The 13275-nt window shown below is 36.4% G+C and overlaps 1 protein-coding gene across 1 annotated transcript in view; it reads left to right on the forward strand.

Moving 5' to 3' along the window:
• The window catches only part of LOC135219716 (protein O-mannosyl-transferase Tmtc3-like), a 533724-nt gene that overhangs the window by 421571 nt on the left and 98878 nt on the right, over positions 1–13275 (forward strand). Inside the window, exons 4-5 of the mRNA XM_064256711.1 lie at positions 6016–6097; positions 12160–12399. Of these exons, the coding sequence (XP_064112781.1) occupies positions 6016–6097; positions 12160–12399 (322 nt within the window). The remainder of the gene's footprint in view (positions 1–6015; positions 6098–12159; positions 12400–13275) is intronic.

Here is a 13275-nt window from a genome sequence, read left to right on the forward strand (position 1 = left end):
GTAATATATACATTATAATATATATCATTTCAAGGTTTAACAGTGCTAATATATTTTGGATTGGTTGACACCCATGATGGAAATTACTGTTTACTGCTTATTATAAGTGAAAGAGAAACTGTGCAATTGAATCGAAAGTACCCAGAAGAACAGAGCTGATACCCAGGAGGAATGTTACGCATTCCTTTGGGAGAGAAGTGAGGCAGGGAATAAAGTTATTGTTATTGCTGTTGTTGTTCAGAAGGTATATAGTATATTATTTATTAATAATGTTGATGGATGTGAGGGACGTGCGCAATTTTGCAAATGGCAGCGTAGCTCAACCCGCAAGTGGGTTGTCTTGGCCTTCCACGATTGGCCTGAGAGCTGACAATGGCAGCCAATAGCAAAGGCGAGAGGAATGAGTGATGGGGCTGGAGGCGCCACGTGGTAACAAGCACCCAACCACGCCACGCCCTTACGCCCATTACCCATGTTCTTCAACAACGCCACCCACCCATCCGCCCCCCCCCCCACCCCCCCCCCCCCCCCCCCTCCCTCCCTCCCGCCCTGTCTTATCAATCCATCCCCTCGACCCTTCCTCGGGTTGATCGGTCGAGTCGGTCGGGCCTCGGGAGCGGAGAGAGAGAGAGAGAGACAGAGACAGAGACAGGGACAGAGAGAAGCTTCCACGTCTCACACCAATGCTCAAGATGGATGCTCTCTCTCTCTCTCTCTCTCTCTCCGAGTAGTCTTACGCATACGCAAGACGCTCTTGCATTTTGCAAAATAATGATCACAGAACATCAAGGAATATCAGTCAGGATCATGGCGTTTTTATAGGTTGAGGTATCGCTTCATAACGTCTTCGTTACTGAGTTAAATTATGATTGTTTGGTAATGACTATTTATTTGCTTGAGTGCAATTGTAATTTATTGAATCTCACCGTTGTGATTGATCGTGTGGCATTCATTTCCACTGCAGGCAGTTAGAATTCGACTTATTTTGATTTGAGTTTATTGGAAAAAATCAAATCGTTCAACAGAATCATGGCTACCCTCACTGAAGACTGCTAGGTTGGTTCAAATTTTCTTAAATATGTATCCAGAGTAATAGGATAGAAACTATAATCAAATGAAATATAATTGAAATGCATCTTGAATGTAGTCTTCCTGTTTTTCGATGACGAATGTTATTGGAAAATGATAATAATGATCTCTGCTCGAACTGAAGTGTAGTATTCCCATTATTGAGTGTTTATAGCTGACCCAGAATGTTTATGGCTGGGCTTTATGTTCGATCCGATAACTTTTGACATTTCAATATCTGTTTGTCCTTTCATTTATCCGGGGTATCACTCTCGACGTGGTTCGGAAGTCACGTAAAGCCGTTGGTCCCGTTGCTGAATAACCACTGGTTCCATGCAACGTAAAAACACCATGCAAACAAACAAACAAATATATCCGGATGTGAGAATCTTATAGCTCGAAGTTTGTTGTGATCACGTTTATGTTCATGTTACTTTTGTATGGGGATGATTTGACACATTTTAATGTGTTTTTCTAATGTTACTGAATAAATATGAGGTGTTGCCAGTTCTTATTATTTCTCCATTTTGACTGAATAAAAATCAGTAGTCGGAAAGTTCATCCAAGCACAGGATTAAGTTACAGGTTGAACTTAAGTATCGATTTTTAATAATTTATATCGTAGTTTTCTTCCATTAATAATAATAATAATAATAATAATAATAATAATAATAATAATAATAATAATAATAAATTCTGATGACTAAAATGGCAGAATTCAGCGAATTAGTCTTATATATTATCTCTTCTATTTTTCTTATCACTCCCTTCTCTGGCTCTGGCGATACATCTTAATAATTGGCCAATATTCATATTGGGAGAAACCTTAAATATTCAACAGAAAATGTTTAAACCTTCTTCCAATAATAATAATAATAATAAACAACTTTGTTTCAATCCATGGCCTTGAAGAGTAATAAAGAGCGCAATGATAGGGGAGGCGGGTTTAACAGAAGTAACAACAGCTACAGTAATAATAGTTGAAGGCGTAGAATTTAGTTTCGTTTGATTCACTTCATTCACACTTTGTTCGTAGAGTATCCGCGATTGCTTTTCATCATTCTCCGTCTGTGCACTCATATTCTTCACGATCGGTCGATTTTTTCCAGTGATACCTTATTTAGATTGATGGTATGAAAGTTCGTCAGTCCCCAAAATTCTAAGGTATCGTTTGCCAAGGAAGTTGGTCTCAGTGCAGACAAACAAGTCGTTACTTCTAGCACCATGCATTATTTATTGGCACTTGAATGTAATCATAAATTAATGTGGTGTGGGTTATTGCAGCAGCCTAACGTTTGTTTGTTTTTCTTATTGAGGTATGAGAAAAATTTCGTGTTATTAAACTCGAGTTTTCTGGTGTAATGTATGTTCATTCGTTTGTTAGGTCAAAAATGGCCATGATTTTTGAATGGTAAATAAATTATTCAACTATTCACAATTTTATTTTATTTCAAGTAAAATACTATAATGACAAGGACTTCGACATTTTTTTAACAATAAGGCTGTGTAATTAGGTCTGTAAAACCTACTAACTACCACTTTCATATGAGTGATGTGAAATTATAATTCCTTGCTGTTTACCGAAATATGTTCATTGACACATAGGCTGTTTTGATAGCTAAATCCTACAGAGATAGTATCTGAAGGATGTCGTGCAGTGGCTCAGTGAAACTGTGCGATATTAGGATAGGTTAGATTTGTGAAGGCTTGAGAAAGTACTGCATTATAATCCTGTGATGTCAGACACCAACATCCTGTGTGTGTGTGTGTTTCTCTCTCTCTCTCTCTCTCTCTCTCTCGTCTTTACTTCGCATCCAGTAGGTTCCTCGTCTCCCTCGCTCTTCGTCTCTCTCGGATCTCTCTATCTTCGCTCTCTCTCCCCTTTTGTACAAAATTTGAAGAACGCCACTTGTAAAGGAGGTGTATGAGATTTACCTTCTAACAGCTAATTGCAAACGTTACCCACTTGGCCTGGTTCAATTTAAAGATGGCTGGTATTGGGTGCAGAATGTTTATTAATTGTATGGTTGTCTTGTTATAAAAAAAATAGTTTTAGGAGTGTAGATATAGCCTCCGGACTATTGAGTATATGAAAGTCCTTGTCACAGAAGAAGACCGCTGGAAAGATCTGTCGGTAGGCAAAGAAGGTACGTATGTATATGATTATCACTAAAAATGAGATATCTCACAGCTCTTGGTTGGATTTCGCAAAGTTTCCCACCCCATAGCGTTAGCTGAAACTGATTATGTCTTTTTAAAAGCAAAGCACACAACCTTTGAGGAATTTGATGGGACTTCAAAACTTGGTAACAATTGAGGTAGACAGCAAGGGACGAAGAAGGAAGTACGAAAGTTTTGACTGATAAGGGAAGTGTCTTAGAAAATGAGTAGGTCCTCTTTCACTTAGAAATTCAGAGGAAACCAGGCGAAAAGGCTAAAATATTATAACTATCAGTGAGTGGCTCACTCTGTCTGGTTCTCTTTTCATTGGTTTTGAAGAAAGGAGACAAAGCTGAGAGAGATAGAGAGAGACATATGCTGGTTTCTGATAGAAATAAAAAAAAAGATTCCCTTACATTTAATCATCTTTACTAAGAAATTGTAAAAAAACCAAGACTATCTTGTATGAGGTAGGTGGTGCCAGTAGCCAGAGAAAGGACTTGTAGAGGTAGGTACATGGTTGTGACATAAGAAAATGGGCCATGGGGCCATGAAGGGAAAGGGAATGGCAGTTTTGCCTAACACAGTACTGATCAGGGAGAGTGAAGAGAAGCTGGGAAAACTAGTGAAAGAGCTTGAAAGTGGAGAAAGGTGAGAGTTAATGAGAGAAAGACTATGCTGATGAAGGTAAATGGAAACAAGGAAGATAAGGCTGATCGTACAACCATTCAAGAGTAAGTTTAATTAATAGACGATGAGAGAAGAGATTTCACAAGGGGGGGAAGCAAGGTAGTTTGTAGGGTACGGCCAGAAGCTGGGAAGAGACCAGGAGGTTCTGTGGATGCCAAAGTTGCTATGTGCAAATGGATTGTTGAGCCATTTCTCCTTTATGGAATTCAAGCATGGATGTTGAGTGGAAAAAAAGATTGAAGCTATTTAGGTGAATTGTTTTGCTTGGTATGTATAGCCTAATAAGAACTGTAAGACGAGAAATGTGGCATAGGGTGTAAAGTTGACTTCAGGAGAACTGATGGGGGAAAATGAGCTTAGACAGCAAGGTTATGAGATATGTCAGTGGAAAATTATACTGTTAAATGGTATGAGTTCTGGATAGATAGGGAAAGGAAGGGCCTTGACATACAAATACCGCAGGAGTCCGTTCTGTATACAGCTGAATGATAAGCCGGATTCATAAGTGTATGGATTATTGGTAATTAGTGATAGTAATATCTCTCTCTCTCTCTCTCTCTCTCTCTCTCTCTCTCTCTCTCTCTCTCTCTCAGTGCACCATGTTTGCGTTGTTACGACTTGAAAGTTTTTGAACATATGTAATCTTCACTATGTTGCATCTGAATGTATTTTATTGGGTTTAATCAGGCGTGTGTTCAGATGGGGAAGATATGGTATAAAATGCTTTGGTAAACAGACCACTCACTAGCCATGAAAAAATCCTAAATGTAAAATTCGACCGCTGAAATAATTTTCTCATCACTGAGTGCTTTGTAAATGTATAATTATTGATTGCTTGACAAATGTATAACTTTGTTCTTCCCATTCTTCAGGAGTTTCGTACTTTGATCTCGAATAACTAAATTTTTATGAGAGAGAGAGAGAGAGAGAGAGAGAGAGAGAGAGAGAGAGATGAGAGATGAGAGAGAGAGAGAGAGAGTCGAAATTGGCATTATTATTTATTTCAGTGGATGAAACCTAATCACATGGAATGACTTGAAATTCAAGCTTCCAAAGAATGTCGGTTTCAACCTCCCACGGCAGACCCCACACTGCAGTAGAAACTAATCATGATACAGCGCTAGCGATTTTTCGTCGTCCTGGGGGAGACGCGAACCCGCGATATCTGATTGGCATGGTGAACGAAAGGGCCAAAGCCCTCTTACACTACTGCAGTCATTTCACCCCAGAAAAAGAAAAAGAAAAAAAAAAAAAAAACTGTCCAACAGAACCAGTGAATGAAAAGGACTTCTTGCCAGTTTTGTTATGTACCTCGAGCAGACTTCGATGAGCACGGCTCAGGAAATAAATTTCCGTCCCTGTCTAGAAGTTATCTTGATATTCTTATAAAAAAAATATGGAAGAATAGATTTCTGGCGAATATGTGATAGAATTTGCTTACTCGATGTCTTTGAAAATACAAGGGAAAATATATCAATATTGTTTGAACGGATCTGAAGTGATCTCAGATTATTAATATTATTATTTTTTTTGTGGGGGGCCGGCGGTCTCTCTCAGTCCTCCAATTCGACTGGGTGGTACTTATAGTGTGGGGTTCCGGGTTGCATCCTGCCTCCTTAGGAGTTCATCCATCACTTTTCTTACTATGTGCGCTGTTTCTAATAGCGCACTCTTCTGCATGAGTCCTGGAGCTACATCCTCCTCAAGTTTTTTTAGGTTCCTTTTCATGGATCTTGGGATCGTGCCTAGTGTTCTTATGATTATGGGTACAATTTCTACTGGGATAGCCCATATCCTTCTTATTAGTTCTATTTTCAGGTCTTGATACTTACCCATTGATGCTTAAAACTATCATTATTATTATTATTATTATTATTATTATTATTATTATTATTATTATTATTATTATTATTATTTGCTTTTGTTAGCACAGAATATGATGGGCTTATGTGAAAAAGAGAAGAACAAAGCAAATTAATATGAATTGGGTATCAGTATTATAACCATCTGTTCACGTACATACAAACATTTGAATTAACGGTACAGAACTATTTATCTTATAAAAGAAATTACTCAATAATTGTTGTCCTTTTTCAGAATGTGCAGTATGTTCTTGCCGGAGTTATCAAGCTTTGTTGCGTCGTTGCTATTTGCTGTCCATCCTATTCATACAGAAGCGGTAAGTATTGAAGCATATTTCCAGAAAGTAGACATTTGTTAGCAACGTCACGCAGTTATGTACGGCAGTCTTTGGCAAGTGTGCTTTATATACACACACTATATTTTTCTTACCTTTTGCGTTATGCATACTGTGGTAAGGATATCTTGCGATAGAGAATAATATATATATATATATATATATATATATATATATATATATATATATATATATATGTGTGTGTGTGTGTGTGTGTGTGTGTGTGTGTGTGTGTGTTTTATGTTTTATTCATATATTTATTTAGTTATGAATACATATAATGATAAATAATATATTATATATTATATATGTATATATTTATGTATGTATATATGCATATATATGGGGATATAATCCACGATTATGTTAAATTAATATGTAGTTATATAAAATATATATTTCTTTGTATAGTAAATAAAGTTTCCTGGTCCTGTTCACTAAAGAAGACCAAAGCTGATGGTCGAAAGCTTTAATTTACTGTAAAAAGAAATACGTGTACTTTATATAACCGCACATAGGTTTTAAATCATTGCGGATTATATCCCCATTTGATTAAGAGTTACGACATATTACCTAGTTTTGCATATATATATATATAATATATATATATATATATATATATATATATAAACACGTATGTATACTACACATACGTGCATATATACACACACTTACACACACACATATATAATAGATATATAGTATATAATAATATATATATATATATATATATATATATATATATATAATATATATAATAATATATGAAATGAAATGTATATATAAATGACTGAAACTAATAACTTTTATTATAAAGATTTTAGATTACACTGCATCTAAATTTTCTCCAACAATGATGGAAATGGGGCATTGTCACCCTTGCTCGTTTATGTGTCCTTGAGGATGGGTTAGCAACATCTATCCACAAAATAATTCTCGTGGTGGCAACTGGCAATGAAATTATTGCCAGTTAGTTACTCTTCTGATTTAGGTTACCTTATTATTATTATTATTATTGAAGCTGCAACTCCATTATGAAGAACAGGATACTACAAGCCTATGGCTCCAATAGCAACAGAGTTATTAAAAAGAAATATGAGTTACAGAAAAGCTTGTATAAGTGAAATCACAGCCTAAGAATATAAGGTAAAATTGGTAATCCGTGAAATGAGACTCATCTGAATCTGCTTAACAAAAAGGCAGTTGCACCCATTTGGAATTTCTAGCTATCGTGAATCACCAGAAAATTTTCCAAAAAAGGTAGATGCATTCGTAAATGTGTTGTATTGAATACATAAACCAAGTATTATGTGATACTACTCACGTGTTCTTGAGAAACTAACACACACACACACAGATTGTAAGCATATCTCAAGACTATTTATAAACTTTGTGGAGACTGGATATACATATTAAGATGACTAGTTTTTTTCAAGAAATTGCCTCAGGAATGGTGACTTGTTGCATCAGAAGTTAGTCTTCTTGAAAAGATAACCAATAGTATTAATGATATAATAATAAATGATGATGATAATGGTAAGGTTGACCCAGTGCGTTACGTATAATAATAAAATATTTACAGTATTGGTAGTTATGACGTGATATCAGTGGAAATAACAACACCGATAGCAGTAATAACAGCTGGTTAATATTTGCTTATCAAAATGCCAATGAATGAGATTTTCATAATGATACTTATTTGGTCGATAGATTTGACACTAGGTTTCTACCTTTCCCCGAACTACTATGTCATCTTTTAGTTCCTGTAGAAGAAATTCTACCGACACTTGGGTGTTGTAGGAATGGGTACTCCCTTTGCGTACTATTCCTCAATATTGTGGAGAAGGAGTCTCTTTTTTGTACCATTTATCTTAGATGGGTAAAGAAATGAGTACTGTAACATCAGCCATTAGACAGATGATGATAACAAGGTTTGTTCGTCTGTATTCACTTAGCCTGTGAATGTTGAAAGATGCTCAGATATTGGAGATGATGTACCTGTATAAAAATATAAGAATATCTTTGAACTCCTAGCCAAAAGCGGATACCACTACCACGTTATAGAGGCCCACATCCAGAAAAGAAGGAATGCGGTCTCAACAGTGAATGAAGAAAGCAGTGGAAGTTTCCGTTACAGAATTGCCAGTAGTATCTGCATTACCCCCACATGATGTTCAATGTAACTCACGAGGGCAAGGAAAAGGCCAAAGAGTTACGGTATAACCTTAACAGTTAATGAACCTTATGATATAATGTAAATCGACCCTGATGTCATTACCTGATTGAGTGAGTGCACCTTCACCCTATGTAAAGGAGGGATGACTTATGCTTAATATAAATGTTCTTGTTTGAAAAGGATTTGCAGGACCTTCAACAATGCAATCGTTTTTCCTTGAATACTTTTCAGGGAACCATGGAGGCCATCATTCTGCATCGAGCAGCTAAGGTATTCTTAAATCTAATTGTGATACTCGAAGAAGTGTATATTACACCCAAATAACACATTTTGCTTCTCTGAGGTGAACCTGACGAGACCCTGGATGGGATCTTCGTAAGATGTTACTGTTTATTCCAAATACAAAGAGTTGATAGATCGAAGGGCTACAAGAGTCTTTAACAAAAGAAGTTAAGCTTGCTCTGCTCTCCTGCTCTATGAGTCTGAGTGTCTTACGCTAATTGCGGTGAATGAATCGACCGCATTTAAGAAATGAATAATCATTTGATGCCGGAAAACGCCAAATTATTTATTAGACTTTCTACATCTACAGAGATGTGCATTTTTCAGGTAGTTTTTCTTGTTTTTAAAATATTCGTCTCCTGTTTGAATGTCAGCTGCTTCCAGAGATCTTTATCCTTTTGACAAGATTACTCGAAGTTATAGTCGTTTCCTCTTCATACCAGCATTATCTCCTAAAGATATCTGGTTGATTCATCTTTCACTAACTTTTTTTTGATTGGGTAGTTCCTGTAGTACTTCGGTTCAAAAATAAATACACGAGACTCAATATGAGGGGCATGAGCTCATAATCTCTCTCTCTCTCTCTCTCTCTCTCTCTCTCTCTCTGCTCTCTCGTCCTCTCTTCTTTTTCTCTCATCTCTCTCTCTCTCTCAGGTAAATGAAGAGTGACTTTGAGTGCATCAGCACTCTCGGGTATTTTTACTCATTTTACTCTAGTTTTTGGAAGTAGACGCGAGTGGATGATTTTCTCTTGAATAATTAAGAGGTTTTATTCTTTGCTAGGCGAGTGCTAGAAATTGTGAAAGTTTGGTCGAGTGGACTGCCTCTCTTTTATTCAGGATTTTTGTGTTGTTGCAGAGAATTCTTTATGTAATATATATGTACGTATGTGTGTGTGTGTGTGTGTGTATATATATATATATATATATATATATATATATATATATAGATATATATATATATATATATAAGAGAGGAGAGAGAGAGAGAGAGAGAGAGAGAGAGAGAGAGAGAGAGAATTTCTTTCAGCTCAGATGTTTCAGAAAGACGCCAGAATGAATTTTATATTACTACATGTATATATGTCACCTTTTTGGAAATTATTCCTGGACAGGTTTTTTCAATATATTTTCAAATAAAACTTGGACAGGCTTTCTCCGTATATTTTCAAAATATCGGTGTTGACTCATTTTTATTTGCGTTTGAGTATCGTTTAATTGACAGAAAACATATTAGGTAATAGATACATAACTACATTTCGGGAGATTTGTAAACAGTTATATTTTCTTTTTACTGCTTGCATGTCAACATGCGAAGGATGCTCGTGAATTGTACAGGTCTCCCCCTTATTTATTTCTTGCTGACCTATTTGCAGAATCGTATGGGTTGCAAAAAATCTTTCTTCAAAATTTGTTACTTGCTATTCGTTTCAGAAATGATGAATTAAAGCAGGAACAGATGAACAAATTCTAAAGTAAACTGGGAACAAATGTGTTACGTGCTAGTGATTTTGAAACCGATATTTGCATGTGTGCATGTAGGATGCACGTAGTATTTCGAGCAGTATCAGTTTTCATATCTAATACCTAATTCATTGTGTTATCTGTAATTCATGGCGCTGTTTGTCGTCGATGTCTATGACTTGAATTGAACGTAACACGGATTGGTGAAGATAAATTTGTGCTCTCCCCGATGTATAATAAAATATGCATCCGTGTACTTCATTAACCATAAATTCTCAGCAGGCTCTGGGCCCAGGTGTGCTCCCAAAAGGATTCGGTTACGACATTATCCAGTCGGTGAGAGCATACGCTAGGATTTTCTCTCTCTCTCTCTCTCTCTCTCATTTAGTTTCAGTTTTGCGAGGAAGAAGAATTCGAAATTTTGAATACCACCCTGCTTTATATGTCCATGAGTAGGCCTATGTGTAATCCTCTGTATTTAAGGGCAAATACAGTGTTGCGTGTCAACACATGTTGCACCCAGTGCATAGTAGCAATTTACATTTCTCAAGCAACCACGTTAATTGCTTCTTGCTTCCCAGACCCTTACTGAATGCTATGTTGATTTCAAAACTTAACTATTTTATGGGAGGGTAAAGAACCTTCAGTTCAATGAGAGCCTCTTTCTAAGCGGTAATAACAGGAATTATGTGCGTTTGTCCATTGCAGTCTTCTTACAAACTTATAACTCACGATGATTCCAGAAAAGTACTACCTTTATTCGTTGTCATTTGGGTTATATATGTACAAACACACGCAAACGCACATGTATACAAACACACCACACACACACACACACACATATATATATATATATATATATATATATATATATATATATGTTTATTTATATTATAGCCAGTAAGCCTGTTTGTGCTAATAGGATGTGGCTGTTGAGAGAGAGAGAAATCAAGAGGTGCAACCATCCCTTGGTATGCTAGTTCATATTATGCCCTTACAGTTCCTACGGTATTCTTTTTTCATTGCCTTCACACAGAGGAACAATTATTCTCTCATTCACCCGTTCAGAGACCTCTTCGTGTCTAAGTATACCATACACATCCAGGTCAACTACTCAGTCACATTTTCACCCCAATGCTGCCACATGTGGTGTCTTACTATTCTTTAGCCTGTGAATTGTACTCATAAAAAACTTCCACAGGCATTCTTAAGTTAATTCATGTTGGCCGATGCCATTTTGCATCTTTCAGCCATAGTACTTCTCTTTGGTCTTCGGATTCGAAAAAAGCCTCGAGTGATTCAGGGCTGCATTCTTTTCAGTGTCTCTATATTTACATTTATAAATCTTAAATCGGTGTATTCCATTCCATTCTGTCTGGCACTTGCAGCTAAATTGGCTACTTTTAAAACTGAACTTCTCGTTTCCTCATCCCATCACCAACCATTTACATTGCCTTTTCCACCCTCTTAAACCTCAAAGCTCCCAGCTGACCACTCTTCATACACTCCTTCCCATTGAGCGTCTTTAACCTTAGCCATCTTTTTACACAGCGCTCTATATATGATCTCATCCCTATTATAAAATTCTTTTGTTCGGTTACCTCTGCAGCTTCCTCAACCAGCTTGTAAATTTTGCTTCAATCAAACAATGATCAGATTTATCTCCAGCTGCCACCCTTCTCTTCTCTCCAAACAGCCACCAGGAAGCTCTGACATCTGCCATTTACTCTTCCCTAATCTAACAAACTAGCCTCACTATTTATAAAGATCTTTTCCTGGGAACCATGACTTTAATGAACAGTGAAAATCAAAGGATACATGCTCAGTATATATATATATTATATATTATATATATTATATAATATATATATTATATTATTATATATATATAATATATAGATATTATATATTAATATATATCTATATATTATATATATATATATATATATATATATATATATATATATATATATATATATAATTATATAATATATTTATGATTTTCCGGGCAGTCATTTGTATATGAATGTAGAAAATGAAAAAGCATGAGGTCTGTGTAATGTGATTATTTCGAGTATAAGGTGATACTAATATTCCTGTCCTTTTCTCTTCTTTTCTTGCAGGTGACTGGCGTGGTAGGTCGAGCGGAGACCCTATCATCCCTTTTCTTCCTTGGGGCTCTTGTGTCCTACTCAGGAGCCACAGCCAAGCAAGTTCGTGGTCCTCGAGGTGTCAGAGTGGCCACTGACTGGCGTCTATTAGTGCTTTCTATGATTTTGGCAACTACTGCCATGCTTTGCAAGGAGCAGGGCATCACTGTGATTGCCATCTGTGCCGTATACGAACTTTTTGTTGTGCAAAAGGTAAGCAGCGTTCAGTTTTATCTTTTCTTTTTAGATAGGTTTCTACTTCACGTTTCCAAATCTCCGCTGAATTTTGTCGGAATCATTTTTGTAACCCGAACGAGTGGTTGGTTCTAGGTTATTTTCCTTATGTTCAGGGCGTATCTACATGTGTCACTTCTGCCCAGTTTCGTGTTAGAATCTTTAGTTCTCTTTTAGTTGTTTCTGCAGTATTGTTCACACCATTATGAGCTGTTGATTATAAAAAAATGCAGGTTTTCAAATTATTTGTATTATAGGTTAAGAGGCATTACGGAATATTAATATGATTTTAGTAATGCAAATATGAGGTACATAAAGATGTACACCATGTTTTTGGTAGTAGAAGAATGGTTCTTAACTTCCAATATTACTACTACTTGTTATGAAAGAATTGCCAAGTGTTCTGATTCTTCCCTCTTTTACTGCTATTTTGGATTGCAGTATTGCCAATGAAATATCATGTTAGAGAGACCGATATAGTTAAGCATGTACTGTTTGTTAAGGCTGATGTGGACGGAAGGATTGACAGATATTTAAATTTATCTGACTAAATAACGTGAGATGTTAGTATCTAAGCAATATTAAACATCATGGTTATTGTTAACGGGATCCACTTAAAGAGAAGGGAAAGTGTGCCTTTGACAGGTGTGACTCCAGATAATCTTTTGAGGAAAACGTTCCACATTTTCAGCAGCTACATATATACTATTATGTCTCACGTGAGATTCTCGAGTTTGGTTAACTTCTCACTCGTAATTTGGCAGAATCAGTGGAGTACTTGGACTTGGATTTTCACGAGTTTAGCCGGAACAAGGCTTCTTGACTACCTCGTGCCACACCTAATATATTGTCCCC

The sequence above is a fragment of the Macrobrachium nipponense genome, chromosome 20, assembly GCF_015104395.2.
Source record: "Macrobrachium nipponense isolate FS-2020 chromosome 20, ASM1510439v2, whole genome shotgun sequence".
Classification (NCBI taxonomy): Eukaryota; Metazoa; Arthropoda; class Malacostraca; order Decapoda; family Palaemonidae; genus Macrobrachium; species Macrobrachium nipponense.